The 21,159-nt window shown below is 38.7% G+C and overlaps 2 protein-coding genes across 2 annotated transcripts in view; one reads left to right on the top strand and one right to left on the bottom strand.

The window, feature by feature from the left end:
- LOC138607746 (E3 ubiquitin-protein ligase rnf213-alpha-like) overlaps positions 1-16,194 on the top strand; it is a 41,083-nt gene extending 24,889 nt beyond the window's left edge. The window contains exons 36-67 of the mRNA XM_069680389.1: positions 74-259; positions 462-586; positions 717-877; positions 1,325-1,528; positions 1,993-2,180; positions 2,618-2,738; positions 3,005-3,105; positions 3,219-3,398; positions 3,577-3,722; positions 4,065-4,164; positions 4,387-4,501; positions 5,443-5,650; positions 5,738-5,928; positions 6,160-6,282; positions 6,633-6,743; positions 7,419-7,661; positions 8,010-8,097; positions 8,388-8,422; positions 8,541-8,644; positions 9,162-9,306; positions 9,489-9,663; positions 9,982-10,070; positions 10,311-10,562; positions 11,101-11,230; positions 11,682-11,759; positions 12,183-12,363; positions 12,624-12,828; positions 13,217-13,294; positions 13,498-13,695; positions 15,301-15,390; positions 15,609-15,787; positions 15,875-16,194. Coding sequence (XP_069536490.1) covers positions 74-259; positions 462-586; positions 717-877; positions 1,325-1,528; positions 1,993-2,180; positions 2,618-2,738; positions 3,005-3,105; positions 3,219-3,398; positions 3,577-3,722; positions 4,065-4,164; positions 4,387-4,501; positions 5,443-5,650; positions 5,738-5,928; positions 6,160-6,282; positions 6,633-6,743; positions 7,419-7,661; positions 8,010-8,097; positions 8,388-8,422; positions 8,541-8,644; positions 9,162-9,306; positions 9,489-9,663; positions 9,982-10,070; positions 10,311-10,562; positions 11,101-11,230; positions 11,682-11,759; positions 12,183-12,363; positions 12,624-12,828; positions 13,217-13,294; positions 13,498-13,695; positions 15,301-15,390; positions 15,609-15,787; positions 15,875-16,031 — 4,687 coding nt within the window. The 3' untranslated portion in view covers positions 16,032-16,194. The remainder of the gene's footprint in view (positions 1-73; positions 260-461; positions 587-716; positions 878-1,324; positions 1,529-1,992; positions 2,181-2,617; positions 2,739-3,004; positions 3,106-3,218; positions 3,399-3,576; positions 3,723-4,064; positions 4,165-4,386; positions 4,502-5,442; positions 5,651-5,737; positions 5,929-6,159; positions 6,283-6,632; positions 6,744-7,418; positions 7,662-8,009; positions 8,098-8,387; positions 8,423-8,540; positions 8,645-9,161; positions 9,307-9,488; positions 9,664-9,981; positions 10,071-10,310; positions 10,563-11,100; positions 11,231-11,681; positions 11,760-12,182; positions 12,364-12,623; positions 12,829-13,216; positions 13,295-13,497; positions 13,696-15,300; positions 15,391-15,608; positions 15,788-15,874) is intronic.
- A 1,000-nt stretch (positions 16,195-17,194) lies between these two features.
- Positions 17,195-20,830, bottom strand: lsm4 (LSM4 homolog, U6 small nuclear RNA and mRNA degradation associated). Its single transcript, XM_069680388.1, has 5 exons — positions 20,724-20,830; positions 20,100-20,141; positions 19,724-19,822; positions 18,955-19,135; positions 17,195-18,051 (listed from the first exon to the last, which is right to left on the bottom strand). Exons 1-5 carry the CDS (start codon positions 20,724-20,726, stop codon positions 17,915-17,917), a joined length of 462 nt encoding a protein of 153 aa, XP_069536489.1. The 5' UTR covers positions 20,727-20,830; the 3' UTR covers positions 17,195-17,914.
- Between the last annotated feature and the right edge of the window lie 329 nt (positions 20,831-21,159).

Raw genomic sequence — 21,159 nt, 5'->3', positions numbered from 1 at the left:
TGACATGCTGTACCTGTCTCATATGCCATGAGATGTGTTGATTTTAAGAACGTCATGTGAATATTTCTGGCAGACACACGCTGTGGAGGAAAATCCAAGCAGTTGTCACTCCACTGCTTGCCAACTTGGTCTCAGTCATTGACCGTGATTGCAATTTGGAACTTCTTCTGAATGAGTGTGATGACATCAAAAACCTATGGCTTGAGATATTTGGGAGCAAAGACATGCTCCTTGTTCCTTATGTAAGGGTGGAAAGCAAGTGAGTATCTTTTGATTGTGTGATCATACTATACACATTTACAGCATTTAATGCTTTGCATTTGTTTACATCTTTGTAAATGCTGAAAAATCTTTACTATATACCACAGATGTTGATTACTAAAGTTTTAAAAGGGAAATATTTAAAAAGTCTTACAATTCTTCTGTCTTCATCCATTATTCACATCCTGCCTTTCCTAAAGCTCCAGTGTCATAATGGTACAAAGCCATTGCACAGGCGGCAACACCATGTGCTGCTGTATGCCCTTCAGCTGGTGGATCAAAGACTTCCTGGATGGGCTCATGATGCAAACGTCCAGACATGAAAGTAACTACCATACCGTATAAATCACACATCCAAATACCTTCTGTCCTTGAATTGAGGTGCTATCTTTGTAACTGAAAGATTTCTGTTATAGGGATTGAACCCTAATAGCATTCTCGACTTTGGTTTGCAGATCATCCCCCAGGTCATATCCTAGAGTTGTTCTTGAACACTCCACTTGGCAGGTACATGGCTGAAAATGTGAATGAAAAAATGAAGAAAGAATTCTTCGAAAGGTACCTACAGGACTTTGTTTCCATGACATTCAAAGTGGCATCAAATGAAGAATTACAGGTGAGGGATAATAAACTGCTTAATAACTGCATCTGTTTATTGCAATACCCCTACTCCTTTTCGAAACAAATTTCTGTATATGATTCTCTCTGGTCTTTCAAGTGCAGCCAATGCAACAATAATTTTTAACACCTGCTAAAAAACAGAGCACAGGCCCGGTTTTATGTTTCCTATCCTTTGTACCCATACAGTAGATGCATATCAATATGTATATTGAATGACAATTATGAAAAGCATTGTTATAATCAATAAAGTATTATAATCAACAAGATATTTAACAGGAATATACAGTATACTTAAGCCATGGTTTAGCTAACAACACCCAAAAAAACCCTTTAATTGCAATTACTCAAAATGTAAAAATTATGATATTTAGCCCATATCTATCTGTTGATACATCTATTTATCATAACATGTTATTCATCTGCTTGTGTATGTACTCCTCAGCTGATGTGTCAGGCCATGGCCAGCTGCGTTGATGAAGTAAGGAGACGACAAAGAGAGCAAAATGAGGTCTCTCTTCCTCTCATCCACATCGCCTACCACTTCTTCAAAAGTCGTCTTCAGAACCTCTCACGGATGTTAGCTCTTCAGCCTGATGTTGTGTCTCCTTTGCGAAGAAATCAGCACATAAGACATTGTCCAGAGATGGTAAACACAAAATTTAACACTTTCTGAGGAGTCTTCTTTGACTGCAATAAATAAACACATCTACACCAATCCTACAAACTTAAGGCCAGTGATGCTCAGATTTTATTTTAGTTTCTTATCCAATGATTGAAGGCACAATAGTACTGTATACTGCATACTGGAACTGACGATTGACATGCTCCTAAACAAAGTTAATCGTGCTTGTGTTTTGCTTTATTCTGCAAAATTGGAAAGTTAATCCACCAGAGTAGATCTCTAGCATTGTCACACACATTGTCATGATTGTCTTAGAGCTGGAATAATTAAAATGAAAGGTCTTAATACAGAGAGACCCTAGTAAACACTTTAAATGAACAAATACCTAATGTTGGCCTCTCTCATTTTAAGAGCTTTGGTTTGGGATTTTTCAGAGGATATTTTAGCGAACTAGTGAATCAATTTAAATCTGTTTCGCTGTCTTGTAGGTTTTGGATGTCCATGCAGCCCAGGCATGCGTTGAATGTCTAAAGTCTCCTAAGCTTGATACTGATGCTCTCTGCCAGGAGTGGCTGAAGCAGGTGAAGAGGCTGCAAGCCTCTTTAGAGTTGATTTGCTCCCAACATAACTCCAAACAATATGGACAGAGATGCAAAGAAAGACTCCATGATGTCAGGTAAGATGCCAACGAAAAGGAATTTGATTAAAATACTCATAAATTAAAAACACATAAAGCTGGATGGGTTTTGTCTGGATGATCCAGTCTCAAGCAGATTAAATCACTTCAAACCTGTACATTGCCCTTAAGTGTGAACTTTTGTGGGGTAGTTAATTAGTGCTTTATCAGACGTCTATGTGTTTGTAGATTTTTATGAAATACAATAAATGTTTTATGAAGCTGCTGTGAAAATAAGCAATGGTGCTATTTCATATTGCAAAGGCCACATATTTAATGTGTAAGGTTATTGTTATAACTGTCATTTAGTGCTCACCATCTCTGTTTACAAGTGTACTCAAAATCCTGCCCCTGTAAAATGCTGCCTTGTAGTAAGTAGGATCTACATACTGTATATTTGAACGACAAATGAAATTGTGATTTCTAATATTTTCTAGTAATGGCTGGCAACGCATCTACATACTCTCGCTATTTGTGGAACACATGCTGCTGGGTTTCCGTAATGATGAGTATCAACTCAGAGCAATGGTCCAGAGTCACATTCAAAAACTGAGCGGAGTAAGTCGATTTTTAGTGACTGATTTGTTCAACAGAAAAATAGACATAAGGAAGGTGGCTTACATGGAACGCAAAGACTGCGCTATTGTTTTTTACCCATTAGACCGTCCTATGTCGACCTTCCTGCTGTTGGCACATTTGTCACCCCACATTTTATTGTATTAAAAATAAAGAAAGGTTATTATTTGACTGTTGAAGTTCACCGAACTGAAAAAGAAAAATGCTAATGTAACATTTATACCCAATGGTTTTCACTTATTTCTTAGGTTCTGGAGAGAAATTCAGATGTAAAATTAATCAACACTTTTGAAGCTGTGATTCAAGTTCTAAAATCCTGCAAGCAGGGAGCAAGTGATCAGATTTTCAGGTAAGGGCTTTTTTATTTGACAGTTCTGTCTAAACTTATTTTTAAAGAAACTGTGAAGAAAGTCCTCTACCACCCATTCAATGAATTTGCTTGACATTGGTTTGAATTTGAAGGTTTGGACTCCAGTGTGGCGTGTGTATGAGGGAGCCCCAGGACCCTGTAGGACTGCCATGCCATCATATCTACTGCTTAACATGCATCAGGGCTAGTCTTGATGCAGGACAGACTTCGTGTCCCATGTGCAGACAGGAGTTACCAGATGACTTTCAGCCACATGTCTCGGAAGAAATAAGGTGAGTTTTTTTATTGTTTTAATTTTATCTACAATTCACACCTGTAAAACCCAAAGGTATACCTCACTTCCTTAAGGGTCTGTTATGGGATGTCATGGCATACCTTTTTTATCATCATTTGTCCTCCCTGTAGATTTTACATTTGTTTGTTGCATTGGATTTTTCTGTGACTCTGCAGGATGTCTATTAAGAAAAATGCAGAATTCAGGCGCCGTTGCAACGGTTTCTTTATCGATCTGCTCTCCACTGTGTGCTTCAAGGACAACACTCCACCATCCAGTGGTGTCATCACCCACCTGTTGTCCTACCTGATGGTTGAGACAGGTAACACTTAGTGTAAAGCTCCTTCTAAAAGTAACGTCAAATGAAATCTTATTGTTTCCTCTTTGTTTCCTTCAACTTCTATTCTAATAAACCGACACTGCATGTGACAGCTTGGGCCAATTTGTTCAGAAATTCTTATTGGGAAATATTTTTAATCATTTAAATTGGTTTAAGAGTTTTTTAAAATAATTTATTTTACCCCTTAATTTCTTATTTAATGTGTTGCCACTCTCTTTTTGTGCAACCTACTTGAAAAACAATAACATTTTCATGTTCATAGGTTTTTATAAAATAAGATTATTTGTCCTTTTTTGTTACTAACATTTAGTCCTTTCAAACCAGAACAACAGACTCACACCAAAGATTTGTCGCCTTTTGATGAGTCCCCTGATAAAAACCCAGTTGTGCGATCTGTGATCCTCAAGCTGCTGCTGAAATTCAGGTAGGTAAATTAGATGTGACACGGTAATCTTAACATTTAACACCTGAATTCAAATGAGGCTGTCAGAACAGTACAGATGTATTTGACAGCATAGCTACCTAATCACAATGATGGCTCTGATTGTGAGAAAATCTCTTATTTAAGCTACTCAGTTACTCGTCTTCACTTTGCAAAGCTCTTCTGCATTGTACCATTGGTGTGATCAACCTTACTGTGTTTCAGCTTTGATAAAGTCAAGGAATATTTGCAGCAGCATTTGTCGTCTGTTGAAGACAGCAAATTTGTGGATGAGGAGGATAAAGCAGAGCTTTATGCCCTGTACATCAACTGCTTGGAGGTAAAATGCTTTGAAACATTGATAAAAGTGTTTTAGTATTTTAAGAAGTGTAGAAATATATCAATACAAAATCAAAGGAAGTTTTCAAAGAGTCAACCATTTGTATAGTTATAAATATAATAGAAAAGCCAGATGTTGGCGTTCGCATATGATTTTTGTCATTTTAAATTGAAAACCTCTCAAACAAATGGTATAAGCAAAGGAGAAGGGAATTCTTGTGTTGGATTTGCTGCAGGTTCATACTGTACACCAGGGACATACTGTATATGTCTACAGAAGTTATTGAAGACACACACAGGACACCCTTCATTTTGAAGGCCTGTTTGGGTGAAGCGGTACACCTTATCTCTCCTGTACATGTGTGTGTATTATACTCCTCCTGCTGCCTTTTAACCGCCTAAACCAAGTCTACTTCCCTCTGCATACTGTAAAACGCTTCGTCAGAATCTGACACTATGGTCGCAGTTATGGGCATTATAAACCAACTACATACATATAGTCAATCTTTGAACTGATTCTCTGGGTTTTTAGGTAAAATACAGACATCATAATTACATTAAGTCTTTTTCATAACCAGTTAAAAACTCTTCATTGTACATTTTAAGAATAAAGCTTAAGATATGATTGTACATGACTTACTTAAGCCTTGTTTTTACATTGCATGATTTTTCTCATATCATTTGTACATAACAAACACTTTGATTCAAGATTTGACTGAAAAGTTAACTTATACTTTGAGGAACATTCTGTTGCTTTAGGGCTGGGTTTAGCCCAGGGGCTGCTGTTTCCCAACCACTGTACTACAGTATCTGAATGGGACTAAAGGGGTTCTGAAAGAGTGTAGACGATGTACCAAAAAATGTTCTTTGACTTTCTGCTCATTGCTGATAAGTTTCGTTCAAGTGACTGGTGACTGATCCATTAACGTTGTTTCTTTGCAGGACTCCATGTGGGAGAAAATGCCTCAGGAAGGAAACAAAGCTGAGAAGTTGATGTCAGTTATCACTGAGGAAACACAGTTTGTGCACTTCTTTTTGACTGACGTCACTTCTGTGCCAGAAACAGTGTCAATTCAACATCTGCAATACATCGCAAGATTGCGTCTGTGCCTTTTCTTGGCTGCCCAACTCATCAGTGAAAATCTGTCTGGTGAGATTTAACTTCACTACTATTGACAGTTTGTGTGGGTAAGCAATCAAAAAGAACTAAGACTATTTTTCTACATTGCTGTTGCAGACAATGATGTCCCAGATGGAGCAGTAGATTTCCTAAACGTGGTGATTAAGCTCTGTGAGGACAGTGGGAATGATTGGTACCGTGTTTACCTGATACGCAAGCTCAGTGAATGGCAGGGTGTCGAGTTCATCCAAACACTGGTGAAACAAACAAAGTTTAGCTGGCTTTTTCCTGCAGAGATCCGTCAACAGGTACTCCAGAAATGAATTGAATGAACAGAAACAAGTACAAATGTTACCATTATTACACGGTGCAGGCAGTGGGGCCATAAGCAGCAACACACATTTTTCACCAAAACATGGCAACAAACCATCAAGTCACAAGTCAAAGTTAGGCCATTCTACGTGAAACCCATTAATATCCATGTATTTTGATATAATGCATGTTTTTTGCTCTTCCAACTCCATTCGTGGTGTGAACAGAGTGAAGATGGAGGCCAGATGGACCAGTATCTTGTGTATGGAGAGGAATATAAGGCGGTGAGGGATGCAGTTGCCAAGGCTGTAGTGGATGGTGATGTAGAGCAGATAGAAGAAGTCTGCGAGGTATTTAAAATTGAATGATACCTTTTTGCTGCTTCGAGAAATCTTTAATGCACTTTCTTTATGTCTGATCCTTTGTGTTTTGATACAAGGGACAGAATAGTGTTTTATTTCTAACCTGCAATCAATAAGAGTAGTTTATATGATTGCAGTTTCTTTTCAGTAATACAATTGATATTATTTATGACATGACAGGGATTTTGAATGTTTAGGACAAACCAGTTAAGATTTATAATCAGTTTTGTATTTAAATATTGACCAACATATGTGAATGTTCTGTGGCACCATATGACCATTCAGTTGAACTATTAGCTTCTCAATACTTAATTTTTGTTTATTTTCCACTGATTCAGAAATGCACTGCACCACCAAGGAATCGAACATTGTTCATCCTCCTGGCACTTTTCCGAGAGGTTACAACTCTGTACAGGTCTGCAAATACAGGTGTTCACCCGACCCCTGAGGTATGAAAAGTTATAAAATACATCTCTTTAGAAACTGAATAATACATTAGAAATCAAGACTCTAATGGAAAGACGTATTGAAATGAGAAGCGGCTAAAGAAATGCAGGTTCCTGTTACAGAATCCAAAATCAAAGCGTTACAAGTCATCTGATAGTATCATCAGCACTACTGCCTCAGACATTTGGAGCAACAGCAAACATACAACAGATTTCACAAGTTGAGCGGTTACTCTCCAGACAAACACACTGTTCTAAATGTGATAAACTTAAAAAGGTATCAAAGTTTCACAAAAAAAATGTTTTCTGTTTAGAAACTACTGTATTTGTATAAATCAAAGTTGCATATTTAACAAATCCCTCCCCTAATTACACATTAAGAAAGTTAAAGCCATTCTCGTTGCTAAAATTGTAAAAGCTTTAAGATTAAGAATTACATTTCATTAGATGGTATGAAAAACAAGTATTAATAACATCAGATCAAAAATTACAACATATCTGTTGTATCATCACTCAGTGAAATAACCTTTCACTGAAAATATGTTTTTCATGTTCAGAAATGTTTTTTTTTAAACTACAACACTTTGCCAAGTCATGCAATTGATCAGCAACATTCAGCTGATGTTATACATGTCTTACTTATTGCCGCTGTACATTGTCTTTAATATTTTCCCATAGCGATGCCAAGAATTTGGAGAGCTCATCAATGGCTCAAGGTATCTGCATCAAAGAGAAGTAAGGAACTTTGCCTCAGCATTGGTTCAAAACAGGCTGGGAGCCATGACCATGAACCCTGAACATACTATCACAGACAACATTGTCATCGAGCTGACCATTCATCTGGCAGCTGTGCTGCATACTGGGACTCACCCCCTGGTGATGCCACTCAAGCAGCTTGGTCTGTCTCCTGAAAATATGCAGGTAAACATCAGCTCTCCTGGTTTCATCTGCTTTCTGCATCAAATGGCTGGCTGTGCCTTCCACTATCTAGTGTTAGGAGTGTTTTAAGTTTCAGCGGATGTAGATTTTAATTTCAAAACAGAGTGAAAAAACATTTTTTATGTCTTACACATTGACATGTAACTCAACCCCCAAAGAGACATTAAAATATGTTATGCTGGAAGATGAAGAAGGATGAAAACATCTGCTAAGCTTTTACTTGACACTCGCTACAAGAGTTGGAAGAAAAACCCTTTAAATTCTCAATTACACGAAGATAACTTCAATATTACTTAAATGCTAACTTTTGCATTTTATTTCACCTAACAGGAGGCATTCATACCGACAATGCCTGATGACATGTTAGCTGTTGCTCAGACAGCCATACAACAAGCCTATGGGGAACTGTCTTGGTATGGTAAGTATTATTTTATGTATACATTAACCACATGAACAAATTATGATTCTTTCCAGCTTGATTTATTTGATACTTTACATCTTGTTTTTTTTTTCAAGTTATACAAGTTCATTTCCTCATTCTGACCATTAAGTGGATTTTACTCTTTGTTAAAGATGCCTGAAAGTCTTTGGATAATCTGTATTGCTCCGGGTTTGCTAAAGGAGTCATCTAATAATTCTTAGTTTAGTTTCTTTTCTGTCTAAACAAGTCAGGAGATTTAAACCTGTTTTAATAATTGTATTTTACAGTTTGTCCAAACAATCATCCATGCTTTGTTGATGAGGTGAGCTATTTTTACACCATTTCGATTAATTTATTTGCACAGCTATTACAGACTTTGCGGTGGTTAAAACAAACAGTAAATCTATCATTTGAGCAAAATGTGCTATGTTTTACCACAGTGTGGCCTGCCTATGCAGAGAGGCCAATGTCCGGATTGTGGCCAAGAGGTTGGAGGGGAAAATCATTCTGCCTTGCCTGGATTCCAAAAAATTCAGCTGCAGCAGTGAGTGTCATCAATGGACAAGCTCCAGTCATGCACCTAATTGTGTCTTTAATGTAACGGTTATGCACAAGAGTTTATTTTTCCTAAACTTAGTTATTCCAGTTAAAACAGGACTTTTAGCGGGATGACATTGGATCATTCTAAAGTATAAAGTGTAGTTCTTTTGTGTGTGAAAATCAAAGCAAGGCCATAGAGGCATTTTCAGTTGTGTTGTACAATTGTTCACGTTTTGGCTAAATGCAAATTCAAAGATTATTTAAATTCAAATGTATATATGTGCAGTTTATTCCAAGCTGCCGGTATTATATTGATTTATCTGAGTACCGTAGTTATGACATTACTGCAACATGACAAAACTATATTAGATATTAGCAGAGCATTTTATAAATAGAAGAAATTCAAATTATTATCTTTAATTAGGGCAATCAACCCTAGCATGATCATTTGTGAGTTCCTCTCAAATTTTGTAATTCATGTTCAATTAAACATCAAATTAACTCCGAACATCTCATGATAGGGATAACACAAGGCCTGGCCACATCCTTGGGGACCCTGCGTGCAGAAACGACCCAGACACCAAAAACATGTCTCTGGCTCCCTTCTCTCTGGTCAGGCTTGTTACACATTTGGCCATGTTGCTGGGAGCCTCAGAGAAGTCCCAGGTGAGAAGATTTCATCTTAAGTATCTACTTTCACAGGTACCGTGTAGGAGCACTTTCTGAGCAAGCCTGGTAAAACGGAAGCACTCAATACCATGAAAGCCGACATAAAAACGGTTCTTTACAGATAATGATCTCTCTTTAAATGTTTTTGTAACATTGTCCCCCCCTCTCTGCTCCATTAGTTTGTCCAGAACATCATTCAGCCACCTGTAGAGGATGTTTGTAGTTTTCTCACTCTACACATACTAAAGGATCTGGATCAGCTGTCACAGACACTGGGAAGAGGCACTGACGACACCGTTACAACCATCCATCTGGTGCTCAGATCCCTGCAAGACCTTGTGCGGGCCAGTCACTGTAAGCCCACCACTACTCAGTTACTGTAAAATAATGTGAAGCTTGCATGTTCTTGCTATCATCGGAGGCATTCTTAATTATTCAGGGTTTTTTCAGTCCACTCAACATGTACAGATTTTGCCAAGCTGGTCATGACAAAAACAGAATAAAAAAGCAACCTTAATTTAACTTTATTGATACTAATTTCTGTAGGACATAAATGATAAGTGTTGTTAATGTTTTGTTTTTATTATTTGTAAGAAGATATGTTTTAAGGGTAAAGAAGAAATCAGTACTTGATGTATTTTTACAAAATACCTTCTTTTCGACTTTCACTAGCTGAGACTGATCCTTACCTGAGAACCAAAGCATCCAGAAACAACTGGGAGACTGCTGTGGCTGCAGATATAATGACGCCTCGGTTGAGGGTAACACCATTCACGATACTTCATACTTCATTTTTTCCTGAAAAGAAGTTTATGATGTTTTAAAATGGGCAGTTTAAGTCATCAATGCCCATACTATTAAGGAGAATACTTCTAAGTATAAGCTACTTTTATTAGAATTATCTAATTCCTATGTTTTAATTTAGTGAGCTGCTTCATATTCTCATTCATATGATTGTATTTTTCACTCTTCTTTCTCTACAACAAATATTTTGTGTGTAGGATCTAGATCCTCTCCTGCAAGAAGCAAAGGGGAGCATCAGAACCGACTCCCGGGTTTCTGCCAACTTCATCATGAGGACGACTTTTGGTGAAGACTGTTCCTTCCTGACGTCGCTAGCGCAGGGCTCTCAAGTCCACAGCTCAGCTGTGTGGAGCTGCAGAGAGAGGCTCTCATTGCTCAGCCTCACACACATTGTGGAGCAGCAGGACCAAAAGGAGGAGCTGCCTCTTCTCTGGAGGTTTCTGCAGAAGGTGACTGTCTGTGAGATGTTTAATGTGTGACAAAATAGCTTTGAATTCAGTTATTCAACACTTTTTCTCCAGCCAGATTATAGTGAAAGTTGTACATACTAATTAATAAATGGTGGTTTATTATTATAGTTTTGACCTTTTGACCTGTGATCTAGGGGAAACATCAAAATGTAACTGCTGAATAAATTTCAATCACAATTTACATTAAACACGCACAAAACTCCTTTCCGCATTTTGGTCCGTTAAAGGGATTTTCTTTCATGCAACCTTTAAACCAAATGTCAGGCCATGCAGATTCTGCATAGCTGACATGTTGAAAAATTATGACCAGCAAATTTTTAAAGATATTATTATGGTCTGTGTGATTAAAAAGATGATTGATGGTTTTGTTTAACCAATCTTAAAAAAAATGTTGTCATTACTTTTGGTCATGAAGTTTTTAAATGTCAGATGTACCATGACCATTTGTAGCCTATGGGAACTGAGGCCTGATTAACAGCTTCTTGATTTGCGTTTTTTTTTGTTTTGTTTTTTTCAGGAGAGAGAATTTCGGCAAATTAAGCATCTTCCAGAAATCCTTATCCTGCAGAAACGCTTGGTGAGACAGTTCCAGAACGCATCAGACCAGATAGTGGGCTCCATCAGAGATTTCATCGAGAAGCAAACAGGTAAAGCTGTGATATCTGTGAGCAATGACTAGACCTAAGCCTCGTCTTCTCCAAATGTTAACATATAATTTACTATTAAAAACTCTTTAATTAGCAAGGACCTCAGTTTCTTTCTGTATAAGCAGTGTTTTTCCGCCGCACTCCAGTTTGTCTTCATCTGAATGTCAGATCAATTCCTTTTAGATTTGCTTTAGTTTTTATTTTTCGCTACTCTCTCTGACGGACCAACCACTGCTGGGTGATGGACACCGCTTGTGATCTGTCTCCACACCCACTTAATACAAAAGAGCACCACAGATGAAGGGGCTTTCGTCTGTGGGCATATAACTTAAACTAAAGGGGAGGGCCAAGCCAAAATCTGTCCCTAAAAATGAAGGATGTCATTCATTTTATAAACTTTTTTTTTTTTTTCATACAAACTAGTAAATATTTTCCAAATGTCTTGTTTCAGATATAAAGGCCTGGTATGAGAAACACATTGACACCTTCCTGAAAACATGGAACCAGCTCAGAGTGTCTGTGACCAGTAGTAAGTGTTCTCCTCAAAATTTAATTCATGAATGGATGGATTTCTTCTTTCTCTCTTTGGGTTGCATGTGTTGGAATCAACACAGTTTTGTTTGAATTATTATATAAATAAAGTTGAGTTTAGTTCATTTTTTTAACCAGATTATTGCTTTACTTCAATTGTTCCACATGCCAAGTAAGTACTTAAGGATGTACACATACTTATTTATCATTATATTGTAAGAAATGAATCATTTTGTTCAGCTGGGGCTCAGGAGAAAGAGTGGGTTGTCCACTTATCTGTCGATTGGCGGTTTGATCACTTGCTCCTCCAGTGTTAGTTGGTATAAATGAGTATTACATGGATGGCATGTCGGATACAGTGCTATAAGAGGAAGGAAGACTAGAAAAGCACTGAACATCTTATGTCCTTACAAACCTACAGATGAGATGAAGATCCCAGATGAATTTTGTAGCAATGATTTGGACCTGGACAGCGACCTGCAGTACCTCCTGCCGCGGCGACAGGGTCGAGGACTGTGTGCCACAGGGCTGGTCAGCTACCTGGTGGCACTACACAATGAGCTGGTGAACGCTGTGGACAGCCACACTGGAGAGGACAGCAGGTAAAAACATACATGGAGCCACAAAAAATATAACAAATGCCCGTGTGAGCAGAGCTTTGTCTGCTATAGTTATTCCTCCTGTTCATACTGACTATTACCTTTCAGTGTGTGTAAGTGGGGGTGGGGGGGAGACATGTTTTCTGTTCTTTATAAGTCTTGAATTACTTCAATAAAAAATGCAGAATAAAGACAGTTTGTATTTAGGATGAAGACATGTTACTCAAGAAATAAAAAATATTTTTTCTCTGGGTTGTCTGCAGCGGTTACAGAGTGAGTTTGGCAGAGCTTACGGAGCAGCACGTGATCCGCTACGAGGTGGAGAAAGACATGCTTCCTCTGGTTTTATCCAACTGTCAGTACAGCTTGGAACGGGGCCGTGAGACAATATCACAGTATGATCTGCCCAGGATCCAGCAGCAGATCTTAACCCGCTTCCTGCAGGGAAAACCTTTGATCACACGCATAGTAAGTCCAAAGAGGCAGGTTGTTTGGTAAAAGCAAATGACAAGAGCATCAAGGGGCATATACTAACAGAACAAGCCCTATACAGTCTATTGCTTCCTGGATTGAGTAGACTCAGTCTTCCATCTTGCTCTGCACTACACAGAGCATTACAGTTACTTCTAGGCACCTAGCATCATGTCAGAGAGCAGACATTTTGTTTGATTGGTTTGTTTTGGGATGCCACATCGGTGCTTTTTATTGCTAGAAAACCCTTTTTGGTATTCATAACACAAATTCACAAAGCAAATTGTAACTTCATATTTTTGTCATTACAGTAGCTGCTTACTTGTTTGTACAGTCTTATTTCTGTATTTCCCTGCTTCAATAAACTCACTGTTCTTTGTTTTAGGGAATTCCCACTCTGGTCAACACTCAAGAGAGAGACTATAAAACCATTTTCAAAGCTGTTACAGGAAAGGTGCATCAGGTAATTCATTGAACTCTCACTTTAATTTTTCCCAATATGCAACTGAGGTATGATTACTGACTACATATAACATTAAACTGTAATATTACTACTGATATCTACCGAGTCAAAAACAAAAGCATGATGTTCATATGAATACTCAGGGGACATATTTACATTAGGTTATGGCTTTAGGCTTCATCCAGACTTTGTTGTTTCTACAGGACCCTCTGTCCTCTCTGACCCGGAACCGCGTGTCCAGAGAGCTGGATTCCTACAGCGAAGTGTGTGAGGCGCTCAAGATCGTGGAGCTGGTCCTGGGTTTCCTCTCAATGACTGGTGGTGACCCCACGATGCCGCTGGTCACTTACCTGAAAGACATCCTGAAGATGGCCGGCAACATTGATCGTCACATATTGCAGGTCAATGCATATGCAGCTTCTGTGTCTGAAGTAATGGCTAAGTTTTCGTGGATTGTCTAAAAAATCTGCAGTCTACATTTCATACCTGACGATTTTGAACGAGACATGACATCGGAGGCGGGCGTCCTAGATTGAGGAAGTGTAGTTTAGCGAGCTCCCTGGCCTCCGCCAGATGACGTGCTTTATGTAGTCTGGCGGAGGTTTTCCAGGGCCCATTGGAGAAGCGGATAGCGTCCTCCAAAGGCACAGGGCGAAATTGCATTTTTTTCTACAATAATGACATTAGCTCCCCATGATAGCATGATAGGAATGAGGCTGAAAATCGGCGAACTGGTCCTTTAAGCTGTTTTCACATATGAACTGCAAATAGTGCCTGGACTATCTGACCTTTCACACGTAGCACTCAGTGGGAGGGAGATTGCCCATATTAGCCTGGTTCTCAAGTCCTGGAAATACCCATTTGGGTTTAGTTCAGTGTCTCATTTAAAATATGAAATCCATGATGTGAGTAATGAACTGGCGTGACTTTGAGGTGAGGTTGCATTTGGAACAGCCTGCCTGTCAGATTTGAACTCATTATACAGCATATGGTCCAAAAGCTAAAATGTTTTCTCATTCCACTTTCATTCATTTTTGTTATTAGCCCTTTTTACATAGCCTGTTCAAGACGGGACTGTTGAGCCTCGGTGTCTGTGTTAAGGTTATGGAGGTGGTATGGTGGGGCGAAGTCGTTCTGCCGTTAAGCCGGACGCGAAGATGGTAACAGAGGCAACAGCATTTGTGTAAATGGGAGAGCCGGCACGACGGAACAGCACTGAGTGTGTGTTGTAAAAGCTCATGCTGTTTGTTTTCACGTCATGCCTCTTTATTCCCCTGCAAGGCCGTAACTCTGTCTAAAATCACACACTGGGACACCAATATGACGCGCCGTTTTAGTTCTATAGACTTAATAATGGAGTCCTTCTCCTGCTTTGTACGCTCTACACGAGCGCACAAGACTTTGATATCAACAAGTCATGCCTGTGGACAAATGCTCAAGTGTAAAACAATTTGCAGGTAATTTAAAAGAGTATGAAGCAGCTTCACTCAGTGCAACATCGACAACGTAATCAACGCAGAACGCACTTATATTGTAAGCTCATTGGTAGAGTATCTCTTTTAGGCCGATTTTACCAAGAGGACTGATGACAGCAAGCAAGCAAGCCTGCTTCAGTGTCTGTGTCTGAAAGATTGTGATGCCGTCCTTCAATATATTATAATTACTTTTATGTTGTAAGTAAAGTAAAAGCATGGGCACAACTTCCTCGGTGTCCCTTGGTCAAAATCAATCACCACAGATGGATACCAAGACTCTGAAAGCAAACATTATACATCACTCTACCAACTTCTACAGGCAATGTGCAACATGCCGAGGAGTTCCCCATCTACATAGAAATAAGGACATTTATCATCATGCCAATCATATAAATAAACACGTAAAATATGTTTATGTATAAAAGAAAGCTTTACAAAAATACACCTTTTAATTATTTTTGCAAAATTCAGATATTGAAGAAATACAGTAGATGTAAAAAAAAAACAACCTCTGCTGTGCTGTTTCTTCAGGCCCTGGGCAGATGCACCCTCAGACACTGTGTTTGTCTGTGGCAACTCCTCTCCTCCCTCAAATCTGAAAACATGCTGCGTCTGAATAGGGTAAGTGTTGCTGTGGTAGGAGGGTAAAGGTAAACATGGAAATAACCACTAAAAAACCTTGGTATTAGCATCATCTATTTGAGTGTTTGTTTAGTGGGTCTCATCAGTTGGTGAGATAATATTTTCAGTCATTCACAGTTGTTTCATCATTGTATACCTCAAACACAAACTCTTATATAACACTTGCCTTACACCATGTTTCTGTTAAATGTTAAAAGGAGCCCTTTTCGGGGTATCCAGATAAGTACCAGATGCCGCTGACGGAGGAAGACAAGATTGAGCTGAAAGGCTTCCTGTCCCGGGGAATCGTGGACCAATGGCTGCTTGAGATGCACGAGTTCCTCCTGTTGAGTCTGGACCGCCCGAGGGCCATCGACGATTACACACCAACCTGGAGGTAAACCTCATGAACAGGCTGAAGTGTTTTTCTTATTAAACCAGAGTTGAGAGTGAATGAAAATTGTTGTCTTTCCTCACCTGTCAGTGTGAAGGAGACTGTGGCTGCCTACATGGACCGTAAAGAAGTGGAGGTTCCTCAGTACGTGGAGGACAAGTTTCCTGAGAACCTGCAGCTGTCCCAGATTGTGGAGACCTGGAAACACATTGTCATTGCCAGGCAGGAGTTGATGAAGGAGGGATGAGCTGGATGTGTTTGGGAAGATTTTAGTTGATCAGGTTAATCTTAAGAAACCCACCAGTTGGATTTTTTTTTGTTTTGAATATTTTTCTGTAGTTTAGATTTTTGCTGATCATGTATGAAAAATTAAAGATTAAAATAGTTAATTAAAAGCTCTTTAAAAGCAACAGTTTCATATAGAACTGTGTTTTGTTTGTTTGTCTTGAATTTGGCTGATATGTTTTTTGGTCGGTCTGGGCTTGTCGGCTCCTGTAAAAATCACAGTCATCTGTGTGATGTCACCACTGAGTGACCGCAGAGATGTTTATAAGCATGGATATGGATGCACAATTTGCTAAAACCTTCAATTTGTGAAGGAAAAATCAGGAAATGGTATATAAGAATGTATTTTTTAGGTCTTTAAAGTCATAAAATGTATAAATGATCATCAATCATTTTTAATTTCTCAAATAGGTTCTGAGGTTTGATTTTATGAAAAATTTTGAAAAGCTTCTATTCTTCCACGACTGTTGGCTGCAGCAGTAAATGCTAAATTGTATTTTTGATTAAGTGATTAAAGGAAATGATTATATTTGTTTACAAATCAATAAAGAGCAATGCAGTGTGAACTGTGTGTTGATTGAAGCTGCTTTTAATTCAAATTTGATCCAACAAAGAAACCAATGATCCACTGTTGCAGTTTGACAAATATGTACTTTTTTCTATTGTTTTAGGTGCAAAGAGATTCTGATCACTGACTTTATATAGACATATTTATATACAGGAGCCAGAACAGCATTTGGTAATCAAGTTCCACCATATACCAGGTATCCATGTTAACGTTTTTCCAAACTTTAAAGACAATATGTTAGATTTGTGCAAATACAAAATAACAAAACCTAATTATAGTCCCATTAAAGATGTGATTCCTTGATGTGGACAAAGAGCTGGTGGGGCTTTCCTGAAATGTGTGAGGTTGTATTGTGAACAACTTTGTTTTTAATTTGTCCACTTTGCACTCGTTCCAGTTTAACTTTTATTTTTAAATAGAAAAACTGATCTGAACATAATCAAGAATTACAATATTGTAATTTCCAAAGGACTTTCAGTTTAGCAGAAAAATATTGTATTTCATGTCAATTTGACGAAGACTAAATGTTTAGAAAAGATCTGTTCAAAAAAATATGACTGCTTTAACAAAAGGTGTTTTATTCTCATGTAAATAAATTACAACATCCTCTTTCGTTACAAAAATAAAAAGAAACCCTACCAACACAGCACATGTTGGACTTATCCGTTGCAGACTTTTTTCCCCTAATGATCATAAAGTGTTTCTTACAAATTCTTTAACAAAAGTGTAAATTTCAGGGACTGAATCCGCATCTCTTGAGTGCCAGCCTACTGGTCCACTGTAAAAAAAGGCTGCAAACCACAGGATGTCACAAACAACAAAATAAAGGGCAGGTTAAAAATAATATTCATGCAACAGAAGTTGGGGCTGAGCAGTTACTTTACCATGCAAGAAAACTATCGAAAAATAAAATAAACTAATTCCAGTGTGGAAACTGTTCTCGGATTACACAATGATTTATGATATTATGACAAAACATTCTTGCAAAGTTGTGATAATACTCATTACAAATTGTTACTAAAGGAATCTCTCAGCTCTGATGACGAAACTGGTATGTGGTCATAATAAAATAATCAATACCTACTTAGGTGTTAAAAAAACAAATTAAGTGCAAAAGCACAACTTCTCTTAACTTCTCCCAGAGTGATTTCTGCAGTGGTCAATCTTGACAAGCACCGCAGCAGAAGCAAGCATCAGAGAGTTAATTTTATCTTCATGTTCAGAAAGAATAATCTCTCTGAATAACAGGATGTGTTGATGAAGGTGTGATGTGTCTGTCAGTGCTGGTTCTTCATTCCCTGTGGTTTGCCTGGTTTCTTATCTTGCTGTTGTTGCTGCTGCTGCTGCTGTTGCTGCTGCTGCTGCTGGCCCCGCCCAGGACCAGTCATCCCTCTGCCACGACCACCAAAGAGACCTGCACAGAGAACAAGAGGGCAAGACAGTGAAACACAACTGTGATAACTGTTGTTCTCACAGATTTCCATTCATCTAGCTGAAACTTGCAGCAACATCTTTTTGATAGTTGATAGCAATAAGGGTAATGACTGTATGTGTCCATGTGATGCATATTCAGACGTATGTGAAGATTTGAGTGCCACAGAAGCAGCTGACAGGTCTGCACACTAAAAGGAAGATGGTTAACAAATCTGCAGTTCTGCTAATAGTGTTAACGGGAACTTTTAAAGGGAATTAGCCCTTTGAAAAGAAGGGGGTATTTAAATGTACCCACGTGGATTCTATTGGGGCGGCTGTGGCTCAGTTTGAAGATTCGATCGTCTTTCAATCGGAAGGTTGGAGGATCCCCAGTTCCCTCAGTCTACATGTCGAAGTGTCCTTGGGCAAGACACTGAACCCCAAATTGCTGCCGGTGGCACAGCCACCATCAGTGTATGAATGTGTGTGTGAATGGCTGAATGTGACCTGTAGTGTAAAGCAGCTTTGAGTGGTCGCAAAGTCTAGAAAAGCGCTACATAAGTACAGTCCTTTTACCATGTTGTCTTTTGCTAAATTTGATATTGTGTACAATAAATGACAACATCTCTCATTTAGGCTGCTGACATGTAGGGCAACTCAGTGGTGACATGCTTCCCATTGTTTTGTCATGCCACATTATCTGGAAAAATAGCCCAAAGCTTTAACATGTCAACGTTTCAGAACTTATTATTAGGGTGATTGATGCTCCTGATAGTGTGCAGACTTCATATTGGCAGAGAAATTTGGAAACAACCAGCATACGGCATAAATGTTTATGTTATGAGAGCAGGCACACACAAAAGTCCGTTGCAGCAGTGTGTCAGCACGGGCCGTTTCCACTCACCTCGGCCAGCTCCTCCTCTTCCTTTGCCCTGCTGTTTGTTTTGCTGGGCGCCTCCACGTCCACGGCCCTTCGACACCACCTCCTCCTTCACCATGTCGATGATCTCATCAGGGATTCGCAGATACTTGATGGTGCTTCCTCTGATGTAGCACTCTGGCATCCTCCAGAACTTATCTCCATCCTGTCAGAGAGGAGTGGGGCTGTCAGTGTAACCGAATGATGGTAGTAGTGTTTTGTAAAAGGGGTGTACCCAACATGCTTCAGTCGCCATCTTTAAAGTCTGCAGAGGAGTTTCTGCTTTGTTGTATTGGGTTTTTTCGTAGCGTCTTGATGGGAAAGATTGTCGGTTGTAATTGTTTTCAGGCTTAAAAAATGTTCAAGGTCGCATGTCATTAAACATTGGCCTTGCACCCTAAATTCGATACAATATAAATCAAAAATTGCTGAACATTTGATGGTCATAGCTGATCCAATGGCAGGATTGTTATTAATTTTTTTTGTATTTAGATATAAACTGGCAACAAAAGGAACCACTACAAAGAAAAATTCAAAAGAACTGGAACAAAAAACAAACAAAAAGATAAATAAACCAATATCAAAAATGTGAAAAATTGTGATCAATCTACAGCAAAAGACAAAACTGACCCCAACAACTAAAGCTACATGCTAACACAAGACCCTAGAGGTCTACTTTTTCTCATACGCCAGGAAGCAATCCATCAAAAGTTTTAGTAACAACAGAAAAGTGAGAGCAGATCTCTGGCTTTACCCTTGAGGTGCAGATGACTTCTCTCAGGTTGATGTTCATCCAGTTGTCACAGCTGACCAAGTGACCGTTGTAGGTCTCTCCGTTCTTCAGCTCCACCAGCTGAGGTAAGAAGGGAAACGACAAAAACAGCCAGCTAATTACGAGTGTTGACGACCCAATGCAGGATGGATGACAGAAACTAGGGTGTATGTTTTCCAGCCCCCCAGAAAAAAGGACAGATTTCAGCCTGGAAACAACTTTGCACTTTTTATTTTCTGATACCTTGAACAGTTTACGGTCTAAATTGTTGATCGATGTGTATGTACATGGATAGCCATTAAAATTTCAAATGATAGCCCATAAAGTGATAACATTAGCGAGCTCTATATCTACTCACCATAGGATGGTTCTGGGCAGTCTTCAGCAGAGAGAGGGGAAGCTGCAAAATGACAGGAAAACAGGTCACAAGGAATTCACCTGTCACCAACAATATTTAGCTACCCAAGTAAACTTGACTACAAGGACTACAGTTGAAGCAAGGCAATGACTGAACCCAATTATACATTTAATAAAATTCTATTGTATATGGCCCGATACATTGGAGAACCTTAAGTTTCCTTATCAGAGTGTTGTTTAAGTTGAACAAACGCCACCGTAGCTTTGTTGGGAGTGAGGCAAAAGTGGTTGCTATTATTTGCAGCATCTAACAGTAGGTATTTAGGAACTATTTCATACATACAAGGAAACAAATTATCAATTTGAAGTTAAATAAGCTTTCTTTACATCTTGAACATTATGAAGAGGTTTATTGCAGATGTATTTTAATGCCTACTGTGAATGAATTTAATGTGGTTAAAAGAAGCTACCACAGCCAACGCTAACTTGATCTAGCTAGCATGCCGCGCATCATTGTGTTAAGCGCAGCTAGCACAGTTAGCATTAGTTGAGTAGCTGGCGTGCAACTGAACATCTAAAAGACAACTATCAACGATTTATTCGAACACCACCATTAAATACTTACCATTGTGACACGTTTTCGTTTTGTATTGCGTTTAGCACTTCACTAACGCGGTCTTAGAATGTTCTTCTTCTTCTTCTTCTTCTTCTTCTTCTTCTTCTTCCAACAATTTTTCCAGCACCGCGGTGCGTACTTACAGATGTATTATACTGCCCTCCACAGGCAAAAACACTCATTGCGATCCAGTGGAGATACCCTTCTACAAGTTTCTGTTCTCTTTTTTTGTAAAATGTATATTTCATTTTATCATTAACTTTATTATCGCACCTTTAATGTCTTATTTTTCTTGTATTCGTTTTTAATCATAAACAAGGTAATTCAATATGTTGTTCACACGGAGGCCTATAAGGAATATGGGTAATAATTGTCTTCCCCTGGTTTGTGCACTCTGTTACTGTAATATGAACGTCACATCAGCCCCAAATCAAACCAATAATAG

This window comes from Semicossyphus pulcher, unplaced genomic scaffold, assembly GCF_022749685.1.
Source record: "Semicossyphus pulcher isolate SPU_LCO1_2020_fin unplaced genomic scaffold, fSemPul1.0.p SCAF_4, whole genome shotgun sequence".
NCBI lineage: Eukaryota > Metazoa > Chordata > Actinopteri > Labriformes > Labridae > Semicossyphus > Semicossyphus pulcher.
This window is presented reverse-complemented; position numbering and strand designations above follow the sequence as displayed.